This window comes from Thermobia domestica, chromosome 18, assembly GCF_964235325.1.
Source record: "Thermobia domestica chromosome 18, izTheDome1.hap1.1, whole genome shotgun sequence".
In the NCBI taxonomy this organism is placed as follows: Eukaryota; Metazoa; Arthropoda; class Insecta; order Zygentoma; family Lepismatidae; genus Thermobia; species Thermobia domestica.
Genome location: NC_137471.1, coordinates 132,236,829 through 132,254,937, shown reverse-complemented (window position 1 = coordinate 132,254,937; position 18,109 = coordinate 132,236,829). Strand labels below are relative to the sequence as shown.

Here is an 18,109-nt window from a genome sequence, read left to right as displayed (position 1 = left end):
GTCGGAAAAGGCAATTCGTCTGAGATAACCATTATCGTCCTCAATACGTGATAGCATTTCGACCGCAAAGTCATATCGACGTGTACCGTCGTCGGGCAACAAGGCCTGAACGAGTTGCACTTTGTAAGCACGAAACAATAAACGTTTGTGTAAAATGTCATGGATAGAGCTTTTTGGCATCTGTAATTCACGTGAGGCCCTGCGCACCGATTTCTTAGGACTTCTCAGAAAAGACTGCCGCACATCCTCCACCGTGTCTGCTGAGGTTCTTGGTCGACCAGACCTCGGAAGATCAGCAACCGACTCTGTGTTCTTGAACTTCTCATACCAGGCTTTAATGCTCTTGACATCAGGTGGAGTCCTCCCAAATGTTGTCTGGAACTGTCTCTGCACCGTGGTTGGTGATCGTGTCTCATGGTACCACAGGACACACTGTGCCTTCTCCTGGTTGGTTGGCATGGTTTCTTGGGCTTCTTACTTACGTACTACAAACCTTAAAAAAAATTGAGACTTGGTAAAACAGAACAAACCTAACACAGACAAATACTTTTATAGTTTGTAAACAATTCAACACCAGTTTCATATTTCTATCTTATTTCTAGCCTGAGTTATCCATTTCTGTAATCAAGGAAGGACTTCTCGGACACCCTGTATATTATTGTAGATCTATTACTGTGTAGCAGACAGTATTTCGGCTCGTACACATTTCCACAGTTAGCTACTATGTTATACTTCAATGAGAGTTATACTAACACCGAGAAATGGAAGCACTTGTACGGTACGCGTCAAATGAACGTTCGTAGAACACTCATTCGCACGTTAATGGCAGAACAACACTTTGTTCAACAGCTATGTTTTGACTTCGACATATCGCAAGCTGTGTGATTGCAATAATATGCACCGATTTTGGTTAAAACAGCAAAGTTAAAAGTACAAGATATTTGTTTATTCGTTCGTTATTTAGTGATCTTCGTTCTTAGTGAAAGGTTGGATACAGTTTTCGAAAAAGAAAGCGTATTTTTAAAAATCTGAGTCCTATATTTCATTGTAATTGTTTTCTATTTTAAAATTACAATAAAAAATAAGCATAATGAATTAGCGTAGGGGAGAACCAGTGATGGAGCTTTCATCTCTGTGAGAAGGAGATTAGTAATCACATAAAAAAAAAAAAAAAAACATGGTATTTTATATTTGCAAATAATAATAATATTAATATCTATGAGTGTGCCGCGAAAATTCAAGTTACACCCGTAGTGTGCCGTAAGTTGTAAAAGGTTGGGAAATGCTGGTCTAATTATTGTAACGGTAACTGAAGTCCTGTGAGGAACGGGTTAACAGTTAAAAAATGACGTTTTTAGTATTTAAAGTTTAACGGTTTAATGATCAATACACACTTCAAATCAGAGCAGTTCATCGTTTTAGTTTAGAGAAGCTTTTCTACACTGTATTGTATTTTGAATTCTAAAAAGTCATTTGTAACAGAAGAAAATTTGGAGGCTCATGCAGAACTTACACTTAACCAACTTTCTCATGGTGCACATGAAGAGACTTAACATAGATGACTTGATTGTCATCCTTAAGCTTTGGTTTATTATTGCAGTGTGTACTTGTATAACAATATATTATTTTACAATGTATTAATAAACGGGAAACTTCTCAGTCACGCTAATTGCTAATAATAAAATCACAGTAATAGATGTCGCTCTTTGCGCTAGCGCTTGCTACTTTCATTTAAATCAACACAAATGTAACAAAAGAATTACTGACCAAAGCTTCATCAGACACTATATAGACACTAGTGTAGTTTAAAATACAATATGTGTTGATGCTTTGGTCAGTATTTCTTTTGTTACAATATCCATGGATAGTGTTATTACAAATGTTGTATATAGCAGAGTCCTTGAATAATGGCATAAGTATAGTGTGGAGTTTGAAGGACAAGAGAAAAAGTAAAATTGTCAAAGGTAAACTGCTTTTAATTCAGCACGGTTTTAACGTATGGATGTTAGCTAGCCAAAATAATCAGGGTATCAGCTAGTATTAATAAATATGGAATTGAGTTTAGCGTCCGTTTCAGCTACAGCTTAACATGGGATCCAAAGCACATGAGCCTCCACCAGTAATCGAACCCAGCCTCCCGCGAGTATTAAGAAATAGACAGAAAGTGGTGTGTAGAATACTATTTGCGTTCCACAGGGATGCAAACTGATCAATAAAGTCAGTATTATTATTTTTTAAATAAGTCAGTATTTTAGACTTTGAAATGTTAAACAGAAATTTTCAAATTTCAAAGGTAAGTTCAGCTGAAGTAGAAAGAGGTTTCCAGGCTCCTACGCATTATGACACCTGATAGGGCTAACAAATCAGAGAGGGTTCTCAATGTCCATTTGCACATTAAGGAAGCTCTACATGAGATAGGTACTCATGTATTAGTCCTTGGCATACGTCATTGGCTTCGGTTGATGGAGGTTGGATTTAGGTGTACGGGTAACCCTTTTGCCCAATGCAGCCATTAATGATTCATCAGCTTTTAGATCTGGCACATACTGGTTACAAGAGTTATAGAGAGTTCTGTAAGCAGCAGAGGAAATATAAGGAACAAGAAAGAGAAGCATAGGAGAAACAACGGGCAGCTGAAGAAGAATTAAAAAGAAATAAATTAGTTGAGAAAGGAACACTTGAAGAAAAAGAATGTACTTTAAAACGTCTAGGCGATGAAGAAGAACAGAAGAGACAGACATCTGATAGGTTACTGAAGGAAGCAAATGGACGGTTGAGAGAGGCCATTAAGAACAAGGTTCTTGTTGATGCCGATGTAGCACAAGTGATGCTTGATAATGCCACAAAGATGAAGACAGACAAGCTGATGAATCATTAATGGCTACATTTTTCAAGAAGAAGAAGAAAAAAAAGAGTGAACATAATGAGGTTCTTAAGTTTGTTTGAGTAAGAGGAGATAAGGGAAATTGGCCTGATTATCTTAATGACTTTACTTCAATTCAGTTTTCTATGTACTTAGTTTTACTTAGACAGTTATACAAATACAGTCGTGGTATTTTTTTCATTGCAAGATTTGAGTTAACATATGCTTACATCTGTTCAGTGGGGAGTAGGGTGGTCAATTTAATATATTAATATATCTGTATATAGTTAGTATTTTCAGTACTTTCAGATTGAAAGTCAGTAATGTTGACCTCAAAAGTAGTTTACATCCGTGCGTTCCATTATTTATATTGTAATGTCTATTTGGTAGAGTGAATAATAATCAGGGATTGCCCGTCATCAATTTTATTATAAAAATAGTTCTTTATGGAATAATTAAAATTTCTTTGTAATACAAAATAAGAGTTTCAGTATTAGTCCTTGGCATACGTCATTGGCTTCGGTTGATGGAGGTTGGATTTAGGTGTACGGGTAACCCTTTTGCCCAATGCAGCCGTCAGGGGTTGTAGGAAACGGTTTATAAGGATCCTCCTTCGCCCAATGCAGCTACCGGAGATTAGGCAAGGTAGTAAAACTCCTTTGTTCAATACGATCTCAGGAGCAGGTGTTACAGGTTAAGTGATCAATGGTCAACAGATAATTTGGTCTTCTTCTTGTCCCTTTTTATGGATAGCTTCTGGGCGAGTCGATCGTCTTCGGGTTCTACCGTGTCGCCTCTGCTTGAGTTGATATTTACAATCAATAGCACATGTTTTACAGTTGTAACGTGTGCGTAAAGAAATAATACGCACTGAAAGGTGGGAATTCTTACAGTATTAAAAACAAATTTAAAATCAAGCGTAACTTACAAAAAGGTATAATGTGGGTTGATGTGCAAATAAGAAAACAAGAACTTACGGCAGTAACTTTGTATTTTAGGGTCTGTGGAGCCAGTGACTGAGCAGATGTGGGTGTACGACGAAGAAGAAGGCATCGTGCAGCGAGAAATTACTTATGTTCCAGGTCTTTATAAAATTTTCGATGAAATCCTAGTAAACGCAGCGGACAACAAACAAAGAGATCCCAAGATGGACTGCATTAAAATCGAACTAGATCCGTAAGTTGAAAACGTTATAGTAGCATTGGGAGATACTACTATTTTTGTAGCTTAAGCATAAGATCAAATACTTATCATATTTAGTTATACGAGAGAGCAAAAGCGTAAGACCTTTCCAACAAAAATTAATAATTGTGTCACTGATTACATATTCCAGTAATTGTGAAAAACCAGAAATTCGATCACGTTTGAATGTATTTTTTGTAATATTAGTGTAGTAATGGTAACGATTACTATTTTGTTAGTTTCTATGTGAAAAAAAAAAAAAAAAGTATCTAACCCAGATTATCTTAACTCTGTTGTTTCTTAAATAGGTTTTGTGGTTTCGTTACTATTATGAGCTATACAATTCGGTCCAAAAAATTATCCCCGCCCACATGGTTTCTTGAAAAGCTTTGTTCATGACTTAAATGAGAGGCTATTTACTGATATTATGTAATATACCTTCATGTTATTGCTTTACAATACAGTTTACATTATTTAACATACAAATGAACAGTGTTTCAATATTTTGTGTGTTATCCGTTAGCTTTTTTTAAGAGCCTGAATTCTTTTTGGCATTGATGCAACAAGTCTATAAATATGTTGTTGTGGGAATATAATTTGATAAAGAATTCGCCTAGTATTTCTTATGTTAGTATGTGTATAATTGGCAAAGACATGTATGTGGAAAATTTCATGACAAAACAGCAGTAAATAAGAACAATAAAACGAAAATAAAATTTTCTTGTCCATTTAGCAACATTTAGTTTTACTCATTCTAATTTTCGTATTTATAATTCTTTTCCTACGAAATTTACCACAAATATACATTTCCTGATTATACACACAGTATCAGTATTAAAAGTACCCTGCAAAATCATTATCTAATTATATTCTTACAAGAAGACAGTTATAGATATGCGACAATCATTTTGTACATGAGTGTACCTGGCTCGATTTCATGGTACCAAACATGAACATTTTTTCCCCCATTAATTCTATTCTGGAACTACAACAATATTTGGTCAATTTTGAAGACATAGCCCACAAAATTTTCGATGAGATTCATATAAGGGGAATTGCCTGCCACCATAACTTCTGAATACCAAATTCTGAAGCACACTGTAGGACGACTAGAGCCGTAGCACGATGCATTGTCATCTTGAAGAAGGTCCAAGGTTTAAACCACTGAAATGGTCCCTAGCTGTATTCAAAAGCTCCTTCTTTAGTATGTTACAGTATAAGCCGATCGATTGGACCTGTGGAAACTTCTTACATTTGAAACACATTGCTCCCCATAGCATTACACTTTTCTCGGGGGGGGGGGGGGCGATGGGTCAGTGGTAGAGCATTCATCTCTGGTGCTTGGGGTTCCGGGTTCGATCCCAGTCCCCGCCAAGTGAACTTTGTGGCGGACAAACACCGTGTGCGTGGGTTTTTTCGGGGTTCTCCAGTTTCCTCCCACTTTATTCATTCCACCATTTCATTCATTACTCATCATCACCGTCTCCTTTAGTCTAACTGGCATAAACATGGGACGTAAAACTCAAAGATTTCATTTCATTTCTTCTTTTTTGTCTCCGTGATGCACTCTTGCTTTAACTTTTCTCGCGGTTCCATCCACAGTGTTACACTACTATCATTACCGAAAACCTTGAATTTCTTCTCATCTGAGAAAAATTACCGTTTTCCAATCAACTTTCGAAAAACATATCCATGAACTCTTTCTATCCTTAAGGTGGTTCTGTGTCAAACGGGTCTTTCTTAAGTGCGGTTTCTTTTTAATATACATGTCTGATAGACGCCTTAACACTATTTGGTGTGAAATACTCTCACTTAAGTCCTCCTTTATCTTCGCAGCAACCTGCCTTACATTAATTTTCTCTCTTTCTTCGCAATCCTTTTGATTGCCCTGCACAATCTCGATTTGCCTTTTCTTAATGTTCACGCCTATGCCATAGAACTCAACACGTCGGTTGGGATCACGTTCATGCAAAGCGTGCTGAAGCTTTGGCCGGTAAGATTTCATCTTCAAATCCTTTTAACATGTTCCTTAAAGAGGTAGGTATTCCCAGGTCATGTGCGCTCGTTGTGGTAGACTTTGGGATCGACACACAGCTCTGAGTAATAGGTTCATTGTTTCCTTGATTTTGTACATTTCGTGGTCGTCCGCTTCGCTTTAGGTTAGACACAGTACCTGTAGCCCCGAATCGTTTGTTCTGGTTTCTCATGGCTTGACATGATGGTGGTTCTACACGTGGAAATTTTCTTCTGAAATCTGTTGTCACCACATTTGTGTTCTTATTGTCTTCCCACAAAGCGTGAAATACGAAAACACGTTGTTTCTTTGTTAATTCGCGATTCATCTCAACACCTGCACTACTCAGCACAATTTCATTCAGTAAACAACTCTTAAACAAAACACGTACAAAAAACATTGTTGCCAGTCCTAGTTAAAAACGATGGTTCACTTTTTTTTTTTTTTTTTTTTTAAGTACTTGTTTTGGGGAAAGTACTTAGTGCCCACCATGTATTAGTAAGCTTAAGAAATGCTGTTGTATAGAGAATGGAATGAAAATATGATTAATAAATTTAAAAAAAATATAAAAATAAATAAAAGCAACTGCTATTTTAAAAGAAGATATCGTATATATTTAATAATTAGAGCGCTTATTCATTGTACAATCAGTTCCCGTACGTTAAACTAATTGAACCTTCACGAATTTGGAATTAAGGTAAGCATTTTTGTGATTTTTCTTTATTAAATGATACGATATTGACTTACTTATCTCATTCCTTTTAGCGAAAACAATCAGATTTCAATCTGGAATAATGGCCAAGGTATACCGGTTGTCGAACATAAAGACGAGAAGATGCACGTTCCCACTATGATATTTGGACATTTGTTGACTTCATCTAATTACAACGATGAGGAAGAGAAAGTTACGGGTGGAAGAAATGGTTATGGTGCTAAATTGTGCAATATATTCAGTACCAAGTTTACTGTAGAAACGGCCTCGATACAGTACAAAAGAAGCTTTAAACAGGTGAGGTTAAAATAAATATTATAAAATAAAATAGTAGATTTTGTAATTCTATTGTATTTCATATTAAAATTTAGTGTTGAAATATGATTGAACACGTATCGCATTATAATTTCAGAATCCATTGAAGTCGACATAATCCTTTTAATCTGTAACTATAATACCGTATTTGCGCGAATATAGGCCGCACCTAAACTTTTGACACGAGATTATAGAAGAAAAGTAAATCTGGAATATAGGCCGCAGTACTAAATTTACGAGAAAGTTCAATTAGACAGCACTTTGACATGCATCTCTCCCTCCCCTTCTTTAACTCCCACACGACTAAGGGTGACTAATGAAGATGACCTTTGTGATACTGACGCTGAGCAGCATTCTGGACCATCTAGCGAGTGTGAAGAATCAGACTCTGGTGATGCTGAAATAGTGGGGAGTGATTGTGCGTGATTTGGGTGGGTACAAACAAGCTGACACAGTTTTGCGAAACAAAGTTGCTTTTCTTTTTTTTTTCAATAACAGGTACTGTGTATAGATATTCCGTATATATTATATATATTGTATAACAAAGATACATATTCCTATTAATAGAACTATTAAATGTACAATTGCTTTTTGTGCCAGTGTAAAGTTTTTCCGGTAAACAAATGAAGATGGCAATTTTTGCGAACAAGGTATGTTTTCTGCTATTTTCTTCTTAAATCTTTGATGGTTTATAAGCGGTAACTGCATTAACTTGTAATGGTATTAGTTTCAACCCACAAAATACGTGTACATGTCATTTTGAAATTGATGATTTATGATCTGAGCGATAAAATCTCGATTATAGACCGCATCATAATTTTTCAAGCCAAAATTTAGGAAAAATTAGTGCGGTTTATATTCGCGCAATTACGGTATTTATGAAGTGAGTTTTTGAGTATTATAGAGTGTAGGTAAGATGGAACAAAGTTGAAGATGTACTAACGTTTGTTATTAGCGCTTTGCTCGTTTGAGCATTTAGATAACTACCTTAGTCTATTAGATATCAGTATGCCTGTTTGCGGAATATATGCATTTACTTATAGAAACTGTATGAATGTATTGTTATCAATTGCTCTTCCCACTAAAACATGATTCAATGTTCTGTCCGTCTTTAGAAATCCGTTCTTCAATCTGGGCTTAGTTTCGAAAGACCGCTTTCGGGATACAAATGATTTTCGGATTTTCTCTCGTAAGCAGGAATTTATAAAGCAACATTTCCCTGTCTACAGTTTTGTATTTAACAGGGTGTCTATCTGTCACGAAAGTCAAGAAATTTAGCTTTTGGGTCACAATTTTTTTCATCTGTACAAATATTTTATACAGATGATTTTATTTTATACAGATGACTGGAAAATTTTATTTTATACAACGTCAAAATTCACCACCAAAAATGTCTACGGTCGGCTTTAGACACTATCAAATTGCAAGCAAAGCACGCTTCTATCGCATGCAAGAAAATTCGGCTCAATTCGCACCCAAGTTTGCCCTTGAAAATATTACTAAATTTTATAGTTTGGGAAAGAAAATGTCATGAAAAAGTCACGAAATTTCATTTTGGAATTTTAGTAGACACCCGGTTTAAGAAACCTGTCCACGAGAGAATAGTAAAAGGGATACTAAGGGGAATGACCAAACTAGTTTAGGTTTTTCAAGATATTTTGCAAGCAATAAATCATATTGTGAGCATTGAAGTATTCTGAGCTTCCATTACTAACAGGGGGGTGTATTAATCGCTCTTTATTAGGACTGAAGACTATGTTAAATCTGGGCAAAGGGAACGTGGAGAAGAGATTGAAGGCATAATTACTGGTTATTTTTACTTGTTTTCTACAAGTCATAGTAAATATCAGTTTGTATAACTTGTCTTCAGAATCCCGTGCTGATCATCAATAACTTAAGTGTTGTAGTTCATAAAAGCACACCTCAACACCTCCAGCGGTGTGAATTAGCTATTGTCACCATAGGGAAACATATGAGCCATGGGGGATGCAAGTCACTTAAACTTTGCACATAAACACGTGCAGTAATATATGTAATGTGAATGTATTAACAGGAGCCGCGAAATATCATGAAGTGACTGCGCATATTATCAGTCCTCGCCTTTGATAAATATGACCACTCGGAAATAGATGAAAGATGACTTTTCGGATCATATTACGCATTTCCAATCATATTCGATCCACTTTCCATGTTACCCGCACCATTTTGTTGCTGAAGTGTTGGTGATTGTGATCAAGTATTGGAAATTACAATACAATCCAACCGCGTTATTTTGGCTGGACATCGTTCCTCGCGACATACCTAACCTGCTCTTTGCTTCCTCATAAATTACGGTTACCGGAGATACACACCGCGCACCCATAGTTTGGTTTGGCCTCTGAAACTCAGAGAGATCTTTTCCTTTTGCATCACCGTCGGTCCGCTTGCGTCGGTAATGCTTCTATCCCTGCCTGACGTACCTGTACTTCAAATGACCATCTAATATACATTGCATCCTCAGGTAATTCACTTGTTCTTGCGTCCCGTGAATTAACTGGACTAAAGGATACAAATCATTATGAAAGTATTGATAGAATGAAAATGTGGAAGGAAACCGAACACCGAAAAAAACAACGGACACTATATTGTCCACTATTAAAAAAAATAAAATTGATTTATAACAGTGTAATAGGTAAAGTGTATTAGTATACCACAATAATGGAACGGATAATATAGTGGGATTAGAGTTACAGTGTATTGCCTGTTACATGGAGACCATTATCCAAATGATTTATGACATTTTATTTAGATGTGACAGGTAGTAGAATAAAACAGATTGAATAAAAATGATAATAATAAGAATGCATAATGTAATAAATTAATATTTAGAATAAAAGAAACAATTACGTATAAGTTTAATATACAAATATATTACTAAAAGAAAGAAGCGTACAATAACTACAAGAATATGTAAGTTGCTAATAGATAATTTTAACGTGTTATACTATACCATGTATTAGTTTTTTTGAGTTTATACTTAATGTCCTGACGACCGCTGCTCACATATTTTATGTTAAAGCTCTGAATGAAGTGAGTCCAAATGATGAAAGCCAAATGATTTTTTAATCCGGAATGATTGTTGAATGATAGATTTGTTTTAGAAGTGTTACTCTTTATATACACCCTCATTTTTGTTCGTTACAACTAGTTTGCACTATATTTTTGAATTTTAAAAAGTTTAAATCATAGTTTTTTAAAATAAATATTATATATACAAATATAAAGGTTATTTTTGTTTTTTTTGTTTAGTTTTGGAAAATCCGTTTGTTTACTAGAACGTTACCAGATATTTTGTTTTTAACATTTTTTGCAAACAATAGATCAAATCACAAATGCACATATTGAGGTTAGCTAGATGTTATGTTATAGCTTGTTGTGGGAAAGTTTATTTTTTAGTTTATACAACCTTAGCCTCAGATAATTTTTACTTTTAAATGCTTTAACTACTCTATCACCTTCCGCGTACCAAATATTTGCTTTGAAAAATATAATTTAATTGTCCATTTTGTTTTATGCTAATAATAATAATAAAGAAAACTTCATGCACTATTAAGTGATAATTCATTTATGTGATGATAGTCACATGGCTGGAGTCGAACCAGTGACCCCTTGCAGTAATATGAGTTCTTTGCCACTATGTCCTTCTCCCCTCATACATACACGATTATATGTAAAGTTTCTTTCGATATAGACATACAAGATTTTACAGGAACGAATTCACGCATTAATTTATGTCGATGAGGGTATAGAGCTTGTAAAAACTGCTTTTTTGAACGTTACGGTGTGTTTGAAGATATATTAATAAAGGAAATTCGTGTTAGTTTACCTGGCATGGTGTGATTTATTTCTCCTTTTTCGTTTCAGACATGGGCAAACAATATGAGCAAAGCGTCTGATCCCAAAATAAAGGACTTCTTTGGCGATGACTACACGAAAATTACTTTTTCTCCAGATCTTGCGAAATTCAAGATGCAAACGTTGGATAAGGATATCATTTCTCTTATGTCTCGACGAGCGTATGACGTAGCAGCTTCAACGGGAGGAGTAAAAGTATTTTTGAATGGTAAACGATTACCAGTAAGTAAGCAGTTTATGAATGTTATAAAATTAACTGTCAATTGTTTCCATCGTTTCTTGTCGGTCTTTAGTTGTAAGTTTTCAGATGTTCACAAATCTGCGAAACAAACCATATGAATGAGCAAAGTTAAAAGAGTTGGAATTTAAAACAATGTAGCTTGTTTTGGTTAAAAGTAAGACTATGATATTACGTAATAGACGAATTCCGCTCAGCTGATGGTGCAAGAATAGCAGAATTAGAAAACAAAAGGAGCTACGGCTATCAGTACATATAATATGGATAATTAATTTTTTGCTTCTTGCTTCCTCATAAAGTAAGGGCATAGAGCTGCTTTACTTTTGCATCCAGCTCTTCGAATTCAAGAGAGAGAGGTAGGTAGGTGTCTATAGAGAAATATACTGTAAGGGAGGAGTTCGAGTAAGTTATAAAAATCGTTTGTGTGTGTATAATATATATCTTGTAGATATTTGTGATACAAAACACATGTTTTTGCTGAAAACTAGTCCAATTTAATTTATAAATAAGTATAAAAATAACAGTGTTAGGAGAAAAACCAATACTAGGCAATGAATCAAAATTTAGCTGGTAGACATTAAAAACATTTGATGGAATTTTCCGTATTTGCCTTAATATGGTGCGACTTGGAATATAATACGATCCCAAGTTTATGAAATTATTTTACTGAAAATAAATAAATAAATAAAAATTTCCAGCCTAAGATCATGTACTCACTTCAAAAATATACAGTAAAAACCTTAACTGGAATTTAACCTTCGCATGACTATAAGAATTGTAGGCAAGGAGAAAAATTATTTATTTTGAGCTATTTAGGCTAAAGCTGTCACATAGATTCCAAAGATTGATATCGCAAATTAATCATATCAACGGTAACCGTATTTGCCAGAACAGTCAACTGGGAGCGCACTGGGTGCGTAGTGATTAACGCATCGGCACGATACGCCGAAGATCGTGGGTTTGTGTCTTGGTCCAGTCAGCCACTCTTTGTGTATCATATTCGTCAATAGTTAGCCTTTGTTAATATCTATTAATAAAGCTCTTAACAAAATCAATCCGCTACAACGTGATCAGCGTAATATTCCAAGGCTATAAGGAAAGGAACTGGCAGATTATCGTGAATTATAAGAATTGAGCTGAGGAAAATATCTTAGGCAACCAAAGGACTCGATTCTCGTCTGTAACAAAAGCAGAGGTTAGCTATTAACATATTACTATGTGATCATCCATGTCTTTGACACACACTTACAAAATACATATTTTCTTCTTGAGTCAGAAACTCAGATTAGAAACTCTTGCTTTTCTTCGAATGCCTTCTTCGTTTGAGCTGTTCTGAATTTTACGTCATAAATCTTAAATTGAAGCTTGTTTCTCAGATTAATCGCCTCTAGGTAAATGATTAAGACGACGATTGAAAATTGTACTCGTTGTGCGAGCTCCCGTATTATTTCGAAGTACGTTCAACACCAAGGGACAGAGTCTCAATACATATATCAATGTAAAATAAGTGTACAGGCGTAAAAGGAATGAAAGTTACTCTGTACAATCCTATGGTGGTATGAAAACAAGTTTAAAAATAAACAATAAAAATCTGGATTATGAGCTATGGTCTTTCACATAAGCTATGGTTGTATTCGCGAAGAAACTGCGTTCTCATTGAGAACTTTAAACCTATTACTGGTATCACCATCTGAAGATTTACGTACAAAATGTGATGGAATGTGTGTGCGTAGCCGTTCTGATTTTTCTAATTCTATCCGTTTCCCAGTTTTAAAGGAAAGTGCCCTAATAGCATTACAGTTCTGTCGACTCATTCCCGAGTAAAGCTATAAGGTTACTGTTTAACATTAAATGCCAAGCGGTGCAATCGGACCAGCGCTGCTGTAATTCTGAAGTAGCAAGGATTTGCGGACGGTCTTTCAGGTAGTGTTCAAAAATTTTCGAGTTTTTAATTGGAGGGAAGCAAGAATACATGTAGGACTGCTCTTTTAGTTGCTGCGAACACCGTAAGAACACTAGCATTGTGAATTACAGTCTTTTTATTGGAAGACCTTATAGATGATCTGCAGAATGAGTGGTCCTTTGTATTACTGAATGCATTATTCTTCAGTGTCACGCACTAATCATCTGTATCTTAGACATGTACACATGCCTTTGCTTTTAGTTACGTCATGGTGGCGGTGAAAGCATTGAATACGTTTTGCAACTTTTGCGTTTCTCTATTATGTCTTCCCGGCGGGAGCTCATGTGATTCGGATTCCACGTTAATCAGTAGGTCCACGTCTCATATAGCCTCGCTGCTGAAAAGGGACGTTAAACTCAAATCAACTCAACTCTGTTATGTGTCGTGCAAAACAGGTCTCCTGTACAGGTTTACAGAGATTAGGAATATTACAGCTTTAAGTATATTCTATAAAACGTTTATTTCAACCAAAATAGAGTACTGTTCTACCATTTGGAGTATGGCTAGCGTATCAAATCTCTCTCACATTGACTCAGTTCTAAATTTCTTTCTTGCCATTGTCAGGAAAAGAAAACCTTCTGTACGCTGTTTAAGTAAACTTGAATTGTTGACTGTTCTTGGCATCCGTACACCTTCATCTCGTCGCATGCTACTTGATATGATGTTTCTTCATAGAATTCTAAATGGGAAACTTAGAACTGAAGAACTAATCTCTAAATATAATATTCGGGTAACTACAAGAAGAACTAGAAGTAGTGAACTACTTCATTGCAACACGCCTCGATTATCAATTATTCAGCGTTCTTTGTTCCATAGACTGGCTTCTGAATTTAACTCCATTGCTTCTGACGTGGATATTTTTAAATCTGAGAATGTATTCCGACGGGAAATTATTGCTACACTTATAGAACCTTAGTTTTATTTCAATTTGTTATTGCTACACTTATGTACCTTTATATAGCTTTTTGTTTATACTTGTTATTGTTAATTTTATATTCTATGTTATATAGTTTCAATATAAAATGGCTGCCTTGCTGTATCTGGAACTTTGGCAAATGAATAAATAAATAAATAAAATAAAAAACTACATTAAATATTGTTAAGACATAGTATAATAAGTTAAGGTAGGAAACCATTCCTAAATTGCTGTGAGAAGTGTGTTGTGTATACGAGATAGTTACACATAAAATAGTTCTGAAAAATTTATTCAAAAGTTAACCTGCTGTCTCTTTATTCTTTTCGGGGTTACCGATACTTTACATTAGATTAATTTGCCTCTTTTTAAATTCTAGGTTAAGAATTTCAAGGATTATGTAGAACTGTACCTAAAAGGTAGAGAAGATGATGTAGGGAAACCTGTGAAGGTTATCTACGAGAAGATAAACGATCGGTGGGAAGTTGCTATTTCCACATCAGATAGGGGTTTTCAGCAAGTATCCTTTGTCAACAGCATAGCTACAACAAAGGTACGTTTGTTTTCAAGATATGTTGTGATAAGACAAAAGTTGTGTACCTGGTAACACAAATTACTAACGTATAATAATAATAATAAATAAGGATAGTATTGCACAGGTCCTACTAGTCAGAAAACTCAGGGAAAATGGTGCAGGTGAGGAAAGCTCAGGGCGAAAGACTGGAAATCAGGGAAATTTTATAAAATATATTTTTTTCTAACATTAATTGTACACCAATTTCAGCTTTGGCAAACTTTTATACTACCTATTTATGAGAGGTAAGAGGAATGTACGTATGAGCAATTGCTTATTATTTGTCTCTATAGAATAAATGTTCTCGTATATAAATATTCACCGTTATTTATTCCTTATTTATATGTCAGCGTCATCCGACACCTGTCATGAAAGTCAGAAAATTCGCTGCCAAAGGTCATGGAAATAGGTTTCTCCAGATCAGTAGGAACCCTGTATTGTAGTATAAGGAATGGATCAACATTAGTCCATTCCTTAAATTTGAAATGTGTAGATGAATTACAAAGTAATTTAAACTGAACATACATTAGAAAAGGAACTTATAGCTACTGACAGAGCGTTCATCACATAGATTAACAAATTGTTTTTAACTTTGTGACAAAGAATTATCTGCCAGTCTTTGATTTTATTGTTGTTGTTTATTTTTTAGCATATTTCAACCAATTTATGATACAAAGATGACAACAAAATGATAAATTTTTACCTGCTGCATATGAAATTTTAGGAAGATTGACTAATTCTTTTAAATTGGACTTTAATTATTATATTCAGAAAGTGTTATCTTCAGAATTTTACTGTTTTTATTTTAATCTTTCCATATACACATTCGAGTCCCGTTTAACCGAATTCAATGAGACCGATGGTGCTTCGGATGAACGAAAGTTCCGTTAAACTGGAATACAGATTTTTTGATACAGTATTGTCTATTTGATATATTCAGCGTGACAAGACGTTATTGGGAACAAATGATGCCTTCAAAATTTAACATTGAACTGATCACTGCTAAACTAAAAAGCTGTACAATTAAAGCAATAATGTTTCTCATCTTGTGAAAAAAATAAAAAAAAAAAAAGTTTTGACTTCCCTTTAGTAAAGACTTTTTAGCGATTCGGTTAAACTGAACTGTAGTATATATACTTAGTTTGCAATTATAATATATTTCAGTATACACTATATTACTATTATATAGTTTTCTAGCCTGTTTTACAAGATGGTATATTGGTGGTGTACAAAGCGTTGAACTTTTCGTAAGATTTGTTCGGAGTGCTATAATATTGTTTCAAATGAAAAGTTTAAAATATCAAATTTATCTCACTAAGCTTAAGGGATTTCGAGATATGTCCTTATTTTAACAGTTGCACCTCAACCTCTTTTTCTTCCCGCCATTTTATTCCCATGTAGTGGAAATATCAGAAAATGCTGAAAACGTGTAAAATTACTTTAAATGGGAAGTCCTACCACATTTCATGTCTCCGCTTTGCAGAAATTCAGAGACGGACTAACATTTTACATTATTTCTTATATATATATTGCCATCCCTATTTTCCCTCCTCCTCCGTCGAATTTCCCAAAAGTCCTTCCTTAGTGATACCTCACGTTACAAATCCTATACACTGTGAAATTTCAAGTTTCTATCCAAAGTGGCACGCATTCACTCAGGACATATGTTATACAGTAGAGTACCGAAAACTCGGCCTAATGTGGACCGAAGGGTGGCTGAGTTTGTGAAAATGCTGGGTTACCGGGAATGAGATTAAAGAAGAATAAACGGTACTGTACTTGTGTGTATTGGTTGCTTGAACAGAAAATAAACTGCCCAAAACCTCTTAAACAAAGGAAAAGTACGTACTTTATGAATGCATAGAGCCTTTACTATACATGAAGATGAAAATTAATGAATACACACTGTACAGTAATTTACCTGATAAGACAGACCTCCGAGGCATAAGGCTGAAAATTAACTAGCCGACTTTGCAAAAACTGCCTATAAATAAATAAATGTCCTATTTGGGTGTGGCCGAGATATCCGGACTGACGGGTTATTGAGTTTGAGGGATTACTGTATATAAAGATCAAACAAAATTGTCTGTAAAGTGTTTTACCTATATTTCATTATGTTGTAGATTGACCTTGACTTTGGCTTGTTGTTGACTTTGGTTTTTTCTTAGTTTATAACTGAATATTTCTTATCTCCAGGGTGGCCGGCATGTAGATTACGTAGTGGATATGGTTGTGAAGAAATTAACAGAGGCAATCAAGAAGAAGAATAAGGCTGGCGTACAAATTAAACCCTTCCAAATAAAAAATCATTTATGGATTTTTGTGAATTGTTTAATTGTGAATCCTACTTTCGATTCACAGACAAAGGAAAACATGACGCTTCAGGCAAAAAGTTTTGGTTCTAAGTGTACTCTGTCAGAGAAGTTTGTCAATAATGTAAGTTTTTATTTGAATTATTTTTATTTTAAACTTAGAAACTAGATATAATAATTTGTAGGTATTGTTCCATGAGAAATAGAACAAAAAGAGAATAATTATATACAATACATCGTTCTGGGTAAGCCGTATCGTACCAACATAAAATCGTAAACGTGCTATGCAAATAAAAGATTGTATAGCCAGATGATTATAAGTTATCAGCGAAGTTAATTTTTGCTTCGGAAATAATATAATATTGTAATTTTTCACAAAATGGTTTTATTTTCTGATCTAAGATCGGCGAGATATTTCTTCTCAAAAATCTTATGTTCTCTCTTTAGTTACCTCTGTAGAATATCAGACATGCACACCGTGCATTTCATTACAGCTAGGAAGAAAGAGCCTCAGTGGTCTCACTTATCCTGAGATGCAAGAACCTGGCTTCTCTTTGTTGAAAACTAGATCTAGAAAAGATTGAATTTTTCCAGTACCCCATTTTCTGCTTGATAATCACTCTGGTATGATGGATGTCGGCCTAAAAATAGTTGCTTTGTACGATTTGATGCTGCAGCTTTTAACAAGTGAGGAACTCTGTTCTTCAGAGACATTCTAATAATATTGTGTGAATCTATCGTGATAGACTTTCGTCCTTCCATCGTATTTCTCTTTTCGTACTTTTTACTACCTTCTATCTGTATCCATCTCTAAAAGGTAGTTCATGAATCTAAATGTACAGAGTATTTGTAGTTACTAAAATGTACTCTTGGGTGCATCGTTTAAAACTCAAACTCTTAGAAACACAAGGTAAGATTTTGAGGATACAGAGTATTTGCTGGTAGATGCTTTAAAAATAAACCTTCTTACCTCAAGTCTCAGGATAGGTGATCTATCTGTACAGTTTTGCTCTGCCACTTTCTTCAGTAACTTGTTGAAATTGCTAAACTGAAATTATTGCTAGATTCCTCCCCTGGGTGGCCTTCCCCGCTTGTCTAGTGGCTAGGACGCGCGTCTTCAGTGTGCGGG

General features: G+C 35.0%; 1 protein-coding gene across 3 annotated transcripts in view; it reads left to right on the top strand.

The window, feature by feature from the left end:
- Positions 1 to 18,109, top strand: part of Top2 (DNA topoisomerase 2) — a 144,651-nt gene that overhangs the window by 19,700 nt on the left and 106,842 nt on the right. For all 3 annotated transcript variants that reach the window (XM_081746017.1, XM_081746018.1, XM_081746016.1), the window contains exons 3-7: positions 3,862 to 4,039; positions 6,825 to 7,068; positions 10,990 to 11,202; positions 14,474 to 14,647; positions 16,865 to 17,104. In XM_081746017.1, the coding sequence (XP_081602143.1) occupies positions 3,862 to 4,039; positions 6,825 to 7,068; positions 10,990 to 11,202; positions 14,474 to 14,647; positions 16,865 to 17,104 (1,049 nt within the window). The remainder of the gene's footprint in view (positions 1 to 3,861; positions 4,040 to 6,824; positions 7,069 to 10,989; positions 11,203 to 14,473; positions 14,648 to 16,864; positions 17,105 to 18,109) is intronic.